The sequence below is a fragment of the Tachysurus fulvidraco genome, chromosome 3 (genome assembly GCF_022655615.1).
Source record: "Tachysurus fulvidraco isolate hzauxx_2018 chromosome 3, HZAU_PFXX_2.0, whole genome shotgun sequence".
NCBI lineage: Eukaryota > Metazoa > Chordata > Actinopteri > Siluriformes > Bagridae > Tachysurus > Tachysurus fulvidraco.
In genome coordinates, this window is record NC_062520.1 from 28,428,557 (window position 1) to 28,446,620 (window position 18,064).

Genomic DNA, 18,064 nt, shown 5'->3' on the forward strand with positions numbered 1-18,064 from the left:
TGGTACTAAATCCCCTTCTGAACCTCCTATAACAGCTTACAAATCCAAGGAATCTTTGGAGCTCCTTAAAAGTGCTGGGAACAAGCCAGTTAGTGATGAAGGCCATAGGTTCATTTTGGTGCTGAACTGGAATGTGATTTATCACACATAACGTTCACATGACTCCCATTTAACATGGAGCTGAAAATAAATTTTCACAGACCAAGCAAGAAGTTTCTTAATTTGGGGAGTAATTTGGGGAGTCAAAGTTTTGTCAGTGTAGGCAATGATGAATTTGCATATCATGGCTTGAAGGTTTACAACAACAAATAAACCATATGACATGACACATTATTCAAAGTGGACAGAGGTGGAGTTTAAGCTGCTTTCCATCCATCACCTCAGAAGACAGTTGTTGGTAGTGACTTGATTTAGTCCTGAGTGATCTTTGCCTCATCTGCACCCTATCCTCACAGTCTGCTGGTGAGTTAGAGCCACAACCCTGCTCTCCTGTTTCAGGAACTCATCATTTTACTTGTTCATGGCCTGTTTTTTGGCACATAAGGGGTAAATGTGGTGTCATGAGGGTTTATCCCCCACCAGTAGCTCAAAGACACAGTCAAATGGGTGGCAAGGTGGGAGCCCACTGTGTTTGGTTTTGTGAAAAACATTTTTAAGTCATAATACTCGGGACCTTAAGACAATGTGATGGACCAGTACATGATTTCTCTTTCTGTCCAAAAGATTTTCAAAAGATCTGAGGATTGTGTTACATGTGGCTGAGGAATCCCAACATTATGGGGAACTTGGTTGTGACAGTGATGAGGAGAGAAATTTATTCTTGGTGCTCGGCACAGTGTGAGAATGGACTGGAACTATGGGTGATGGGGACACCCCAGTTCTATCAGGTTAACACTATATCGGTTAGCAGGTTGATGAATTAAGCAATGGTCGTGAGAAGTAGAATGAACAATGTATTGTGAAGCCTTTACACTTTACAGGATCACCTGCATATTTGTTGGGTTGTGCAATAAGTGAGGAAGCAGATAGATACTGTAGGGTCCCATCTAGGGGGCTAACATGGAACTCATTGTGGTACTAGTGCTCGTGGTGATGCCATTCAGGTTTCATGATGTATCCATTGGCAGTCGAAGAATTCTGTCCTTTAATCTTTGTAGCTCCTTAACAGTGCCAGGAACAGGCCAGATAGTGATGATAACCATGCCTTTCTTTTGGTCCTTGAAAACACCATCTGTGCTTATGATGCATCCTGGGAATGTGATTCTTCAAACATGACCAATCAAACCAGGTAAAGAGAAACATAATCAAATCCCACAGAGTACAGGTAACAGAAATGACTGTTAGTAAGGACAGGGTTTATGTGAGCATTTATTTATTAAAATATTTATTTATTAAAAATACAAAATCCCAGAGCACTAGTGTCTTCTATCTTATTCAAACGGAAGTATTAATTCTGTTTATCCTTACTTGATGAGTGCAATAAAGGAATCTTGTCTATAGTCTCAGAGTGTTCAGAATGTCCCTGAAGCTTCTGGTTAAAATGTTTGTGTTAAAATGAGTGTAACACTGAGGTGGATGTAAGTGCAGGTGGAATAGGATTTAATAATTGTACATCATTTACATCATTGTACTTTGTTTGATTTGGTTGGCTGGCCCTCCTTGGATCAGAGGAGAGAAATTCATATGTTGATGTTTATTGTCAAAGCTCTAATAGGTAAACTGTTTTTGTATAGCTGTAGTCTCTTATCTAATTGTCCTGGTAGTTACAGTATAAAACTAGACCATCCTTTTAATTACTTTTAACTGTGCCTAGATCATACTCTGACTTTGTTAAAACTGCCTTTTCTTGTTATGTGTCTAGATTATGGAATGAAATGCAATGTTTTTGTGCTCCCATCTTTGAATGTTTTTAGAAACCTTTTGGTGTCTCGTTTGAAGGAATCATGTTCCTGTTTTACTTAACATTTGTGTATTTTGTTGATTCTGAGTGCTGGACAGGACTTTTTTTTTGTGTTGTTTGTTTTGAAGTGTTTTTGTGGGGAACTTTGTGTGCTGCCATTTTGGCCGGGACTCCCTAGTAGAAGAGATTTTTTTTTATCACAATGGGATTATTCCTGGTTAAATAAAGGATAAATAAAATAGAATAAAATAAAAACAAGGCAAATAGTCCAAAATGCAAGGCTTATTCGAAATGCAAAGAACAGGTAGAGGTCTGGGATCAGCAAGTGGACATAAACAGGCCAGGGTGAGAACAGGAAAAACAAAGAACAGGAAGTTTGAAGAAGGCTTGGTACAGGCTATCACAAATGTACAACACTAATAGTTTGTGGTGAAAGAATGACACACAATAAAACACGGTTACGCTGTGGAACGGTTACGTAAAGTGGAAAACATGGGAGAACAATCAGAACACAATCAGAGGACAACTAATAACATGGCAGGAGCAGGGACAAGACAAAATTATTAAAAGAAACACGTGACAAAGTAAATGATCACATGCAGGCATGAACTGCTGGAGAACAAGGTGGAGAATTGTGACAATATTTCATCCTTAACATAGAATTACTTTATAAAATAGTGTTTAACTTTTCTTTCCTCACACTCCATTGTATTGTCCACAATGTGTTACATTTTTGTGTTACATTAGTTTGTAACTAATTATTTTACTTACTGCTTACTAGACTAAGATTAATTATAAGGATCAAATTCAATATACAATCAATCAGTTTACAGTCTGTACGATATTATCATGAACAATTCCCTTAATTTCGGTCTCTAATAATGTATGTTGTAGAAAGATGGAGGGAAAGAGATCAGACTCACCAGAACCCAGCTGTGTGTCCATGAAGAGTGACTGGTCAAAGGATCCCATAACTGACTTCAGAAGCAGAGAAACACCTTCTGATCTGAGGTCAGTGTTGTGAGGTGGCTTACAGCAATGTTCTTACTCGGCTCATATTTAAATATTTTATTAATTCATATTCTATCACATTATACACTTTAGTGTCGGTGATAAAATCAGAAAATCAGTGTACGGTGTTAAATATCTGTCTCGGTGTTTATTAGTGTGTTGTGCAGCTATAAATACACAGAAAATATTAAAGGATGAGTTTTATTCGTTCACAGACAACAAAAGAAGAAATCAAACATCAGCAGAAATCAGCTGGACTCCATATTCAAGGTGTGTGTGTTACCCTCCTTAATAGAAGGTGAAATTATTAATAATACAAACTCTGTAATGTTTCCTCATTTGAATTTTTCATGTAAAAACGAAAGCTCCCCCTACAGGCTAACGTCATTCATACTGAGCAAAAGACGACTCACTAAACGAGAAAAAAGTGTTATTAATAGTTTTATTGATGTGCAGCATTTTATTGAATCAGAATTTCAGTTGTAACTGTGGTAATAGAAAGAGACTTTTCTTCTTTTCAATAAAATAAATGTCTCTCACTGTGTAACCTGTTCCTGTGTGTTTATGACCAGGAGATCGAACATAAAGTCATCACTCTGATAAAGAATGAGCTGAAAAGGTTTAAGAAGCTTCTGAGACCAGATTACCCAGCATGCACTGAGAGGGAGGTGGAGGATGAGGAGGATCTGCACAGTGTCAGAGAGGGAGCGATGAAGATCACACTGCATGTCCTAAAGAACATGAACCACACAGATCTCGCTAACACACTGCAGAACAGTAAGAGCTCTGAGTCATGACTTTATTTTATCAGCTTCAGTTAATGATATTAATAATCTGACATTTAAGACATTTAAGGTTATAATGTGTGTTTTTTAGACATGTATCTCTTTACCCTTAAAATTTAACATGCTCAGGAATGTAGTAAATTTGTCAATATCTAATTTATATTCAGTGATTCTGCATTAAATCATGTTACTGTATGTTGTTCATCAGGACTCACCTCTGTGTATCAGCCGAAGCTGAAATCCAAGTTGAAAGAGAGGTTTAAAAGAATTAATGAAGGAATCTCACAACATGGAAGCTCAGCACTTCTGAATGAGATCTACACTGAGATTTACATCACAGAGAGTTGGAGTGGAGACGTCAATAATGAACATGAGGTGAGACAGATTGAGAAAGTGTCCAGGAGACCAGCGACACAGGAGAAACCCATCAACTGTAATGATCTATTTAAAGACAAGTCCATCAGAACTGTGCTGACTAAAGGAATTGCAGGAATTGGAAAAACAGTCTCTGTGCAGAAGTTCATTCTGGACTGGGCTGAAGGAGAAGCAAATCAGGATGTCACCTTTGTGTTCCCACTTCCCTTTAGAGAGCTGAATCTGATGAAGCAGCAAAATCTCAGTCTGATGAATCTTCTTTATCACTTTTTCCCAGAAATCAGAAAACTAAAATTAATAAACTGTGATTATCACAAAGTCCTGTTCATCTTTGATGGTTTGGATGAGTGTCGACTTCCTCTAAATTTCCAGAACAATGAGAGATTGTGTGATGTGACCGCGTCAGCCTCAGTAGATGTTCTGCTGACAAACCTTATCAAGGGGAATCTGCTTCCCTCTGCTCTCCTCTGGATAACCACAAGACCAGCAGCAGCGAATCAGATCCCTCCTGAGTGTGTAGGCCAGGTAACAGAGGTACGAGGCTTCAGTGATCCTCAGAAAGAGGAGTACTTCAGGAAGAGGATCAGTGATCAGAGCCTGGCTAATAAAATCATCACACACCTGAAGTCTTCAAGAAGCCTCTACATCATGTGCCACATCCCAGTCTTCTGCTGGATCTCAGCCACTGTTCTAGAGAGAATGTTGGGTGAAGCAGAAAGTCGAGAGATCCCCAAGACTCTGACTCAAATGTTCACACACTTCCTGATCTTTCAAATCAAACACAAGGACCAAAAGTACCATCAGAAATGTGACCCTGATCCTCAGCAGACCAGAGAGAGTATCATGGCACTGGGAAAACTGGCTTTCCAGCAGCTGGAGAAAGGAAACCTGATCTTCTATGAAGAAGACCTGAGAGAGTGTGGCATTGATGTTAGAGAAGTGTCAGTGTACTCAGGAGTGTGTACCCAGATCTTCAGAGAGGAGTTTGGGCTTCACCTGGGGAAGGTGTTCAGCTTTGTCCATCTGAGTGTCCAGGAGTTTCTTGCTGCTTTATACGTGTTTCTCTCCTACATCAGTAGATATATAACAGAACAGCAAACCACTGGTCTGTCTGTTTTTCTCAAAAATTCGACCATTTCTGATCTCCTCAGGAGTGCAGTGGACAAGGCCTTACAGAGTCAGATTGGACACCTGGACGTGTTCCTACGCTTCCTTCTGGGTCTCTCACTGGAGTCCAATCAGACTCTCTTACGAGACTTAATGCCACAGACAGGAAGCAGATCTCACAGCAAACAGGAAACAGTGGATTACATCAAGGAGAAGATCAGAGAGAATCCTTCTCCAGAGAAATCCATCAATCTGTTCCACTGTCTGAATGAACTGAATGATCATTCTCTAGTGCAGGAAGTACAAACTTACCTGAAAGGTGTAGGTTACAGACGTCTCAGTGGAACCAGTCTCTCTCCTGCTCAGTGGTCAGCTCTGGTGTTTGTGTTACTGAACTCAGAACAGGAGCTGGATGAGTTTGATTTGAGGAAATATGATCCATCAGATGAATGTCTTTTGAGGCTGCTGCCAGTGGTCAAAGCCTCCAGAAAAGCTATGTGAGTATTTTATTTAAAAATGTTTTATGGTTCATTATTTGACACTGTAACACTGAACTGCATTGTTTAATGAATGCTTGTTTATTGTTACTCTAATCATTTTTATTTAAACTTTTGTTAAATGTTCAGATTCTATCCCTTTTTACAGTAACATGTTATTAAAAAACACACCACATGAGGTCCACCTGAAAATCAGAGGCACCTGTCTGAGAAATATGTGTAATAACTGGTTTATTGTCTGTATAAAAATACTTGTGTTAAATAAAATTTTTCAAATTTAATTAAAAAAGTAAAGTACATTTGAGTTTGATGAAGTGAACAGAATGTAGTGTTTGTAGACTGTTCGTGCTCATGTGTGTGTTATGAACATTTATGAAGTTAATGGTCTTTGCTCTTGTAAATGTGCTGATGTTGTGTCCTGTCCTCTGGTTTATGTGTGTGAGAGAAATGCACATTTCATAGTAAGTGTATTAAGGCTGTGTGTGTGTTTGTGATTGGTGTTCTGATATTTCATTATTTGTCTTTCAGTCTGCGAGACTGTAATCTGACAGAGGAAAGCTGTAAAGTTCTGTCCTCTGTCCTCACCTCAAACTCCTCCAGACTGAGAGAACTGAACTTAAGTGGAAATAAACTGCAGGATTCAGGAGTGAAGCTGATATCTGATGGACTGAAGGATCCACACTGTTCACTGGAGATACTGAGGTACACACATCAGATCAACACTGTATATATCTGAAACTTACAGAAACTCTCTACTCTCATGTTTCTGTATCATGTTGTAACAATTTTCCCATAACAAATATGCCATAATTGTAATGCCACAATTTGTTCAGATGACCTATACTACTTTTTGAGTAGAGTTGATTTGCTATTAACCCCAGCAAAAACAAATAGACAGACATGTCCATAGTATTTAGTACCTTTCCACCACCAAACAATTTCAACACCCTGTAAATAAGCAAAATAATCAAACCCCCCCAAGTGCCTCACTCCAAACAGTCCCCAAAAATAGCACCAATAGCAAAGTGTGAGTCATAACAAAAAGCAGCCCTCAGATATGCAAAGTAAAAAAAGGTCAGAAATGGATCTCACCAGAAAGTCAGGTGTTCATGACAAGGTGTCCCTCATCCACAAACAATCCCCACAAAAGAGAACCAATAATCTCAGTCATATCAAAAAGCAGCAATCAGAGGCTCTGACCCTCTGCTCCTTAGCAGAGTTCTAAATTGGACCACGCTCCTTTTTAAGTTCGAATCTGTCTGACTTCTTGGTCTTGGTCTTGTGTACATGCAATTTCAGCCACAAAGTTGGACAGATCCAAGACCCTGGTCGTGACATTTATGAGGCCAGTACTGAGGGTTGTTCAGGCTTCACAGCCCAAAACATGGCATCCAGCACAATATCCATGCACTCTTTGTGGTAGTGTATGTCAAAGTTAAACTGCTGCAGCTTCAGCGTCTGTCTGTCTTGCTGAGGGCTGGTCTGTGGGTAGTCAAATGCACCACGTTCAGAATAGATCTCAAACTTGACTCCTTTCAGATAATGTCACCATTTTTCCATGTCCCACACAACCCCCAAACACTCTTTCTGAGTTTGATGTTTAGCTCCCTGAAGTCCTCAGGAGACATAAGAAATTACCTTCTTGTCCTCTGAAGGCTGATGGATAAGAATGGCTCCTAGCCCCACATCACTGGCATCCATTTGCACCTGGAATGGCAACACTGTGTCAGGCTGCAACAGAACATGAGGTGTCTTCAAAATTCTTCTGACACTTATCTGTACAATACCCCCTTAACCTCCTTCTGCTTCAGATTATTCAGGGGTGCAGCCAGGTCAGTGAAGTGGGGGATGAATTGGTAGAAGCACCCCATGTTGTCCAAAAATCTTTGCTGGGGCTTGACATGCTGTGGAACAGCATAATTGAATACTGGTCTGATCTTTTCTGCATCAACACTAATCCTGTACTCCTTTATCAGAAACAATATATACCAACTGCTGCTTTCTTCAGAAGCAGAGTTCAGAGTGAGATTAGATGCCTGCCTTTGGAAGAATACAGCATAGAATATTTTCAGGTGTTATACATGGGTTGGAGAAAAAACGATGATGTCATCAGTACACACAAAGCAACTGCAGCCTCGTAGCTTCCCCAAATCTGTATCCATCAGATGCTGGAGGGTGGCCCCTGCATTTCATAAGCCAAAAGGTATAGACTGATAGAGACCTATTTGTGTAATGAACGCTGTCTTGGCCTTACTCCACGGATCCATTGCCACTTGCCAATATCCAGACAGTAAATCTAATGAACTGAAGTACTTTTCTTTAAGTAAAGATTCCAGATTTAATAAAAGGCATTTAATAGTCATTTTGAGGAGATTTGATATTCAGTTTTAGGCAAAAACAAAAAGTCCCATCTGGTTTAAAATGAATGTTCCGAGGTTCCTAGTATAATACAGGGTTTTTATAAAAGATTAGCAAAACCTTATTTTGAAACAGGGGTTTGAAACATAAAACCATTCACTTCAATTTTAAAACAAAGCAAAAAAAACATTCTCATGTGGCAATGTCTCAATGTTAGATCTTGTTTTTCTCCTCTGTCCTTCCCGTTTGTGTTCCTCTTGTTAAATGCATCGTCTCATTATCTGAGACACGTGGATCTGTACAAGTATAGTCTCTTTATTTGATATGTTTATTCTGACATCCGAGCTTATGTCTAGTGAGACAGTTATAAAAGATTAGAAGCCTTTATTTGTCACATATACATTACAATTAAATTCTTTCATGCTCTGTGGCATGAACCCTGATCCTCAGACCAACAATCCAAAGCCTTAACCACCTGAGCCATCACTGCCCTTAAGTTTCATTTATCAGTCAGATATTCACATATTTCATTATTTTTCTTCCAGTCTCTGTGCTATGCTTTTGTGTGGTAAATAGTGTGTGTATGTCTGTGAGTGTGTTTGAGGTCAGTGTTCTGATATTTCATCATTTCTCTTCCAGTCTCTGTGTGTGTAACCTGACAGAGGAAAGCTGTAGAGTTCTGTCCTCAGTTCTCACCTCAAACTCCAGACTGAGAGAACTGAACCTGAGTGGAAATAAACTGCAGGATTCAGGAGTGAAGCTGCTCTCTGATGGACTGAAGAATGCACACTGTACACTGGAGATATTGAGGTACAACACACAATCACACACACATACGCACAAACTCTCTCTCACACACACACACACACACACACACACACACACACACACACACACACACACAGATACTGAGAAACTGAAATGTGTACATAGCAATCAGATTCACCTTCTACATTAATACCATGAGTCTCCTTATATGATATTTTTATTCTGACATCAGAGGCTTGTGTTCAGTGAGACAGTTTATTACTTGGCTGATGGAAACACCTTATTATTAGTCAGATATTCACATATTTTATTACGTCTTTTTCAGCCTGCTTGACTGTAACCTGACAGAGGAAAGCTGTAGAGTTCTGTCCTCAGTTCTCTCCTCAAACTCCTCCAGACTGAGAGAACTGAATCTGAATAACAATAAACTGCAGGATTCAGGAGTGAAGCTGATCTCTGATGGACTGAAGAATCCACACTGTACACTTGAGATACTGAGGTACAGGCACACACACACACACACACACACACACACACACACACACACACACACACACACACACACACACACAATAAGTTGCTAACAGTGATTGTGTGTTGTTTACTAGAGCTGAGTGATTAACACTGTAACTGTGAGATGTTTTCATCTCTTCAGGATGTCTCACTGCAGTATTACAGGTGAAGGTTGTGTTGCTTTGGCTTCAGCTCTGAAGTCAAACTCCTCATCACACCTGAGAGAACTGGATCTGTACGGTAATAATCCAGGAGAATCAGGAGTGAAGCTGCTCAGAGATCTACTGAATGATCCACACTGTACACTGGAGAAACTAGAGTGAGTTACTATACACACACACAAACCCCTAGCCCTAATCATACCTTCAGTAGCCAAAAGAAAATATTTGATTGTTTTGGTCCTCAAACCTTTTGTACTTACTTTATCTATTCTATTAAATATTTGGCATTGTGTTGTGATGTGATTTGTGTGTTTAATGACTCTAATGACTGTCAGTGATTGACATCATTGTCATGTTCTCTGTCTTACAGCATTAAGGATCGGAATTATTCCCATTCAGATGTAGAAGATAACAGAAGACAAGACTAAACTGATAACATCTTTTCTCCACTCAGCTCCACCTTACTTCAGACTGTCATTAGACTGTATACAGTGTGGAAGGAAAGTTGTTGTAATGTCTGTAATCAATTAAAAAATAATAATTGAACACCGGAGTAGTGATCTCTGTAAATAAAACAGACAGCTGTACTACATGTATCTCCTCATATCTCCATAAGCTGTTTTTCAGCTCATGTTAACCTCTCTATTACTCTGAAATGCATCTTATTTTAGCACTGTTGTGCAACTATTGTGTCTTATTTTAGCAACTTGCCACTCTGTGTTTTTCCCCCAGCATAATTAAAATAAAGAATAAAATAAAGAATAAATAAAAGAGAAGCAGCATTGTTGTCTGTGTGGTTTGTAATGATGCAGTGTATTTGTGGTAAAATGGAACAGGGAACATGTTACACATGCAGGGTTTGAACCCTAATCTCCAGGGATTGCAGGTGAGATCTCATCCCAGTGATCCTCCTATAGAGACAGTGACAGACAAGTGCAGAGCAAGACCAAGTCTGAAGAAGAAACCAAAAGTCCATGCCAGAATTTCTTGTGAATAGATATAGATTTGAGAGTCATGTGGAGAAGCTCTATAAATGATCAGAATATTTAGATTAGATATGAGATTTGAGCACCAACACTGAGCCAGTTGACTGAACCCTGAGCAGTAAGTGACTACAGAGCTCTCTATAATTACATTTACACTTCCAAAATTTAGCAGACATACACCTTTTATCTCACTTTATACAAGTGAGCAATTGAGGGTTAAGGGCCTTGTTCAGAGGCCCAGCAGAGACAGCATTGTGGACATGGGAATCAACATCACAACCTTCCAATTTGTAATCCAACACCTTAACCACTAGGCTACCACATCCACCTAACTAGAAACCAGGTTCAGGTGCAGCTGATTACCACTAATTAGAGTCAATATTCACTGTGATGGATGTCACTTCTGGTTAGATTCATGATTTGTACTAATTATTATTATTTTTATTATTATTATAATTTTAACTTTTTGCTTAGTTTATGCTTTGTTTAAAACAAAGAAATACTTTTATTTGACTTATGTTATATTGTATTGCATTGACGTTCCTGTAGTGTTGGTCTATGCTTAAGTTCTCTCAGGTGACTATACAATAGAAGTTTGTCTCCCTTAAGCTGTGTATTGTGGGGATTGCTTACTCATTTATATTGAAGGTGATGTGGTTTATAGTGTATATAGAATATAGTGGTATCTTGAAGAGGTTTGCAAGTATAACCCAAAACCTTTAACATATTTCAAATAAGTGTCTAGGTACTTTTCCCAGTGCCTATTTTAGGCGAACTTGAACTTCACTCCAGTGCGAATGCATATTAAAAGCTGCAAATGGATCCTCAGCTTTTAATATGCATTCGCACTGGAGTGAAGTTCAAGTTCGCCTAAAATAGGCACTGGGAAATTGGCCGCAGGTGGCGGTGTAATCAGTCCCGGCAGGTGGCTTATGGGAAGTGTAGTCAGGAAGTGTCAATACTCCTCGGATGGCTCTCTGTGCTGGCGATCAGAGGGTGAGACAGGTGCTTTCATCATGATACTCATCTCTGTAGTCACCTCTTACAGACATAGGTGCTCCTATCTCAGAGCTTTAAACTCCCACTTCTATTTTCTGGCACTAACCAAGACCTGGATATCCACACAGAACTCTGCTACATCGGCTGCTCTATTCACTGCCTATGCTTTCTCTCACTCACCATGAAACACAGTCAGGAGTTGTGGGACATGTCTACTGTTGTTAAGGAGAGGACACCTTGTCTCCTTTAACCATCTCTTCTTTTGTATTTCCTGCAGTTTCAGTTACCTCTGCAAATCAACCTCCTCATCATGGTCATCCACCACTTGCTCGTTCCCTAGGAGACTTCCTGGAGGAAATGGTCACACTTTTCAGTGTTTTCCCTGTGACAGCGTGTGGTGATTTTTTAAACTCCCATCTGACAAGCTTCAGACGTCTTGCCTCCTAACTCTTCTGGATTCCTTCTCCTTGACGTTCAACAGGTACCCTCACACACAAGGGAGGAAATGTCCTGGACCTGTTTTTGACCCATCCTACTCCATCGATAAACTATGACTGCTACCCCACTTCACATCTATGATCTTTTCAGCAGCAATTGTTGCTGCTTGGTACTGTGGTCCTTATTATGTTGGCTTTGTAGAAGCCAACATTCTATTTTCTGTTTATTTAAGCTTAGACAAAAAATTATCAAGAGTATCTCCTCCTAGGGCTTTCAAGCTACATGCACCAAATTCAGCTTTGTTGTAGATCCTGGTCTGAAGTTTGTTGCTATTACTTTTGTAAGCAATCTGAGTACCGGTACTTCGGATACCGGGTCTCAAAATGGCCTTTTTCCCCATAGACTCCCATTATAAAATTTGGAGGTTTATAACACGGCAAGCTTTCGAACTATCTACACCAAACTCGGCCGGCTCCTTTAGGGTGATACTCTGAACAAAGTTTTAAATTGGTGTATCAACTAGCCTTTCGGTTGTGCCACAGCCCCGCCCCAAAATATGCAAAATCAAAAAACTTTTTACAACATGACATCTCAAAACACTCAGCCCAAGGAGGGGAATTACGCAATTACACAGGTTTTCGGATGACATCACATGCTCGTCTCCACTTGCCTCCAAATGTTTTGTCACCCTAGCGCTCCACTAGATTTCACAAGTTTTATGTCCACTTGCCTCCAAACTAACACTGACCCTTATGTCCACTTGCCTCCAAAAAGCACCGGCCTTTGCGAATACTTGCCTCATCAAAGCCAACATCAAAGTTTGTTGCGACGAACTTTACAAATCTAGTTGTTGTTTGTTTTACTGCTTGTCTCTGTATTTGTTAGCTGTTTGTTTTGGTTTTGTTTGTTTATTCTTTTCCTTTTTCAGTGTGTTATTTTGGGGTTAGGTGGATTGCGCTTCCTTGCACGTTCCTGCTTCAACGTGCACTGCGTCGTTGTATTCATTACGTTCCTTTGTCGTATCGAGTAAATCCTGACTTTATGTTCTTTAGTTAATTTTTATGGACATCTGCATTGGATTGTATCATGCTCATTACTAATAGGTTAGTCTTGTTAGTTCTGGTTTTTATGGAGATTAGTTGTACATGAGTTTTTCTTTTTCTTTTGCTATTTGTTTGCTATATTTTTTTTTAGTTTTTCTTGTTTGTATGATTGATTGTCTAATTTATTGTTTAATCCCTTGTGCGTGTGTGTGTTCTAGGAGTCGAGCCTCAGGGCAGGCCTCAATTTATCCTTCCGGTTTGGTGATGGTGCCTCCGACACTGCATGCTGTGTGGCTGTGCAAGGTTTCACTGGTGTGCTGAATGAGTGTTCTGTGTATTGGATGAGGTACTAGTTATTGCACATAATTTAGGGAGGTGGATGCTGGGTTACTATTAAAAACAAAGACAGAAAACTCTAAGGCAAATAAAACTAATTTTGTATAGTAATAGACATTGAAATTTATTTCTGTAATATAAAAATGACTGAAAGTAATATGAATTATAACTATACATTATAGATATATAGGTTTGATTATCTTAAACATTTGATTACACATTTCCAGTGTTGTAATATAACAGAGTACAAATACTTCGTTACTGTACTTAAGTAGAAATGTCACGTATCTGTACTTTACTTCACTATTTAAATTTATGTAAACTTTCATTTTTACTCCACTACATTTCCTAGATAAAATGTATACTTTTACTCCGCTGTATTTCCACTAAGCATCTTCGTTACTCGTTACTACAAAATAAAATCAGAAGAAATGTGTGTGACTGCAATAAGGGAGGTTTGGCGAATCACTGCTCCTAGATTGTATTACGCAGCTCCGCACGCTCTACTGAGAAGCACAGGCACGCGCATCGTGCACGCGCAGTCAGTTAATGCAAACAATCCATTCAATACTAAATAAAAATAACATTTATTGATTTTGTCTCTGTCTTGTGAATATATTGATAAGCTATGTGATTCTGAATCTAAGTGAGTCTTTTAACTTTTACTAAGAATGTTAAAACCCTAAAGTAGTGTTATAGTAGCAGCCATTAAGAAATTGTCTAAGCGGTACAAAAAAAATGTGGACACCTCCATATGTGACTCTGCTGTTTGTACACCAACAAGATTCAGAGAGTTTGAGGTACAGAGTGAATATGAGGCAACAGGATTAATTTCTTTTTTTTTTCCTTTTCTTTTCTTTTCTTTTCTTTTCTTTATTTTAATTTTCTTTATTTTAGCTGGAACATCTTTTACTTTGCCAGATATATTCCATTTCCAATACCTTGTACCCTGCCTTATAATATATAATTATATATACATATATCAATGCAATACTTCTCCAAAGTCTTCAGTGTCATTGCTGATAATTCCCAACCAGTCATTGTGTTTGAATACTTTAAATGGCTTCAAAAGAAAAGAAAAGAAAAGAAAAAAGCTGTTGCACTGATCATTCTTCTTATTAGCCACATATCTTAATAGAATCACATCTGGTCGAGAAATGTCAGGAGCACCACAAATCATAGAATTATAAATTGCACTTTAATAATACATTAAAAACTTATAGAACTTGAGATGAGAGATCAGAATTTCAGCTTTTACTTCCTGTTTACATCTAGATGTGTTCAATAACTCAGAACATATACTACATAGGTTTAATTTTATTTTACTGAGTCAGTGGAATGTTCTGTGACATCATCTGTTTTTATAAAAGAAATAAAATTTTAAAGGATTATTTTATTGGAGTTTTAAGCTACACTATTACGGGATATTAACATTATCCTGATGTTTAATTTTAGATGTTCTTATCTAAAAATCTTAGAACCCCTTTGGACTCAGACACCCAACGTTTAGTTGACCAAAAGTAAAGGAACAGATGATATTAAAGTGAATAATAAGAACAGAACTGATCTTCCTGTTCCAGTGTTTTCAGTGGAGACTCTTTAAACAGCCAGAATTCGAGTTTACATGAAAAACAATGATACAATAGAAATCAAACTAAAATATCTAGACTTGTTCTGTTTTTTAGAATGGTTTGTTTGTTTTGCTTTATTATTATTAATTAATTAATTGCTATACGTATTAATTTGTATTAAATTCAATATCAGGTAAAAACAAGTGCACACATCTTTACACACTCAGGGTTTAGAATTTTTACACACAGGTTTTAAATAAATTATAGATCTCTGTAGTTTTGATAAAACATTTTTACTGGAGGATTAAGGAACTCTATCAGTTTTAAGCTGGATGTTGACGTGTAAGTAAACTCTGAGCTGATCCAGGAGTTGATTTCACACTGGAGTTGGAGTGAAGTAAACAATATAAAACCAACTAAAAGGACATTTAATGTCACGTTACACAAATGTTTTTTACTTCTGAAGTTTTGGTATTTACAAACTTTCATTTCATTATTAACATAGAACTTCTGTCAATAAATAGAGTTTAACTTTATAAAATAGTGTTTAACTTTTCTTTTCTCACACTCCATTATATTTTCCACAGCACTTTTGTATTGGATTAATTTGTTTTATTATTATACAGTCAGAATTATTTTACTGTAAATTATTTAAGTATTAATTACAGTAATTATTTTACTGCTTATTAGACTAAGATTGTTTAAGATTTTCTGTGTTTATGAAAATGCAATGTACGATCAGTCTGTAGGGAAAGATGGAGGGAAAGAGATCAGAATCACCAGAACCCAGCTGTGTGTCCATGAAGAGTGACCAGTCAATGGATCCCATAACTAACTTCAGAGACAAAGACACTTCTGGTCTGAGGTCAGTGTAGTGATGTTTTATTTCTTTTTTCACTAAGAAAAACAGAATAAAAAGGACTGCACTTAAATTTAAACAGAAATTTCAAAGACAAAAACACTTATTTTGATCTGATGTTGGGAATGTGTCCAACATCTTGTGGAAAACATGCCATGTAGAATTGGGGCTGTTTTGAGAGAGAGAAGGGAGGTCCTACACATAGTAATAGTATACTAGGCCTTGTATAGTATACACTTTATTAGTCCTCCTAATAAAGTGTTCCATGAGTGCAGGTTTGCGGTATTTATTAACAGTGGTGAGAACAGGCCAGTTAGTGATGATGGCCATGACTTTGTTTTGGTCCATGAACATACCTTCTGTTCACTTGCTGACCTTGGAATGGCATTCATCACACATAATGTTCACATGACTCCCCTTTAACATGGAGCAGAAAATAAATTTTAACAGACCAAGCAAGAAGTTTCTTAATTTGGGGAATTGGTCAAAGTTTTGTCAGTGTAGGCAGTGATGAATTTGCCTATCATGGCTTGAAGGTTTAAAACAAATAAACCATATGACATGATGCATTATTCAAAGTGGTCAGAGGTGGAGTTTAAGCTGCTTCCATCCATCACCTCTGAAGACAATTGTTGGTAGTGACTTGATTTAGTCCTGGGTATTTTTTGCAAGTCCTCATCTGCACCCTATCCTCTCAGTCTGCTGGTGAGGTTGAGCCCTGCTCCCCTGTTTCAGGAACTCATCATTGTTTTTGTCCATGGCGATTGGGGATTGGGACACCCCAGTTCTCATCTGTCCTAAGCTAACTGGGACCAAATGGCTGTGGCCCAGGTTAACACTACAGTATATCAATTAGCAGGTCGATGAATTGAGCAATGCTGGTTCACTAGAACCTATTAGCATGAGAAGTAGAATGAACCTTGTAGTGTGAAACCTTTAGACTTTACAGGATAACCTGCATATCTGTAAGGTTGTGCAATAAGTGAGGAAGCAGATAGATAGGGTCCCATCTAGGGGGCCAACATGGAACTTATTGTTGTACTAGTGCTCGTGGTGATGGCAATTCAGGTTTCCTGGTGTATTCATTGACAGGAGAAGTATTCTGTCAGGCAGCAGGGATGGATGCAATATCAGGTATACAAAAATGTTATTGAGAAAGCATGCAAACAAATCCAAATCTTGAGGCAAATTTGAGGTCAAAAACAAAATAAAAATCTTAACCAGGCAAAGAGAAATAGGACAAAATAAAAATCTTAATCAGGCAAAGAGAAATAGGTAACAGTAATGACTGTTAGCAAGGACACAGAGCATGTACCTGAATTGTGGGTTTATGTGAGTATTAATTTATAAAAACAGGGAAAAATACAAAAGTCTAGAGCACTAGTGTCTTCTATCACAAATCTACAACACTGATAGTTTGTTGCGAAGGCATGACACACAATAAAAGACGGTTGCACAGATAAGTGGAAAGCATGTGAGAACAATCAGAACACAATCAGAAGACAATTAATAACAAGGCAGGAGCAGGGACAAGAAAAATTTATTAAAATAAACACGTGGCAAAGTAAATGATCACATGCAGTCATGAACTGCTGGAGAACAAGGTGGGGACTTGTGACAATATTTCATCCTTAACATAGAATTGCTTTATAAAATATTGTTTAACTTTCCTTTCCTCACACGCCATTATATTTTCCAAAGTGTGTTACATTTTTATGTTACATTAGTAATTAGTAATTAGTTACATTTGTAACTAAATATTTTACTTACTGCTTACTAGACTAAGATTGTTTAACAGGTTCAAATTCAATATACAATTGATCTGTTTACAGTCTGTATGATATTCCTTTAATTTACATCTCTAATAATATCTGTGTTATAGAATGATGGACGAAAAGAGACCAAACTCGCCAGAACCCAGCTGTGTGTCCATGAAGAGTGACCAGTCAAGGGATCCCATAAATAACTTCAGAGACAAAGACACTTTTTCTGATCTGAGGTCAGTGTAGTGATGTGGCTTACAGCAATGTTCTCACTCGGCTCATGAAGAAATATTTTATTCATTCATTCATATTCTGTCATATTGTAAACATGTTAGTGTGAGTGATGAAATCCTGAAATAAGTGTATGGTGTTAAGACAATAGTGTTAAATATCTGTCTCTGTGTTTATCAAGTGTGTTGTGTAGCTATAAATACACAGACAGTATTAAAGGATGACTTTTATTCGTTCAGACAACAAAAGAAAAAATCAAACATCAGCAGAAATCAGCTGGACTCTATATTCCGTGTGTGTGTGTGTGTGTGTGTGTGTGTGTGTGTGTGTGTCTGTACCTCAGTATCTCAAGTGTACAGTGTG

General features: G+C 38.1%; 1 protein-coding gene across 1 annotated transcript in view; it reads left to right on the plus strand.

The window, feature by feature from the left end:
- The window catches only part of LOC113647682 (NACHT, LRR and PYD domains-containing protein 12-like), a 101,501-nt gene that overhangs the window by 43,510 nt on the left and 39,927 nt on the right, over window positions 1-18,064 (plus strand). Inside the window, exons 3-9 of the mRNA XM_047811209.1 lie at window positions 2,795-2,911; window positions 3,127-3,181; window positions 3,484-3,688; window positions 3,905-5,675; window positions 6,204-6,377; window positions 8,673-8,843; window positions 9,457-9,633. Of these exons, the coding sequence (XP_047667165.1) occupies window positions 2,795-2,911; window positions 3,127-3,181; window positions 3,484-3,688; window positions 3,905-5,675; window positions 6,204-6,377; window positions 8,673-8,843; window positions 9,457-9,633 (2,670 nt within the window). The remainder of the gene's footprint in view (window positions 1-2,794; window positions 2,912-3,126; window positions 3,182-3,483; window positions 3,689-3,904; window positions 5,676-6,203; window positions 6,378-8,672; window positions 8,844-9,456; window positions 9,634-18,064) is intronic.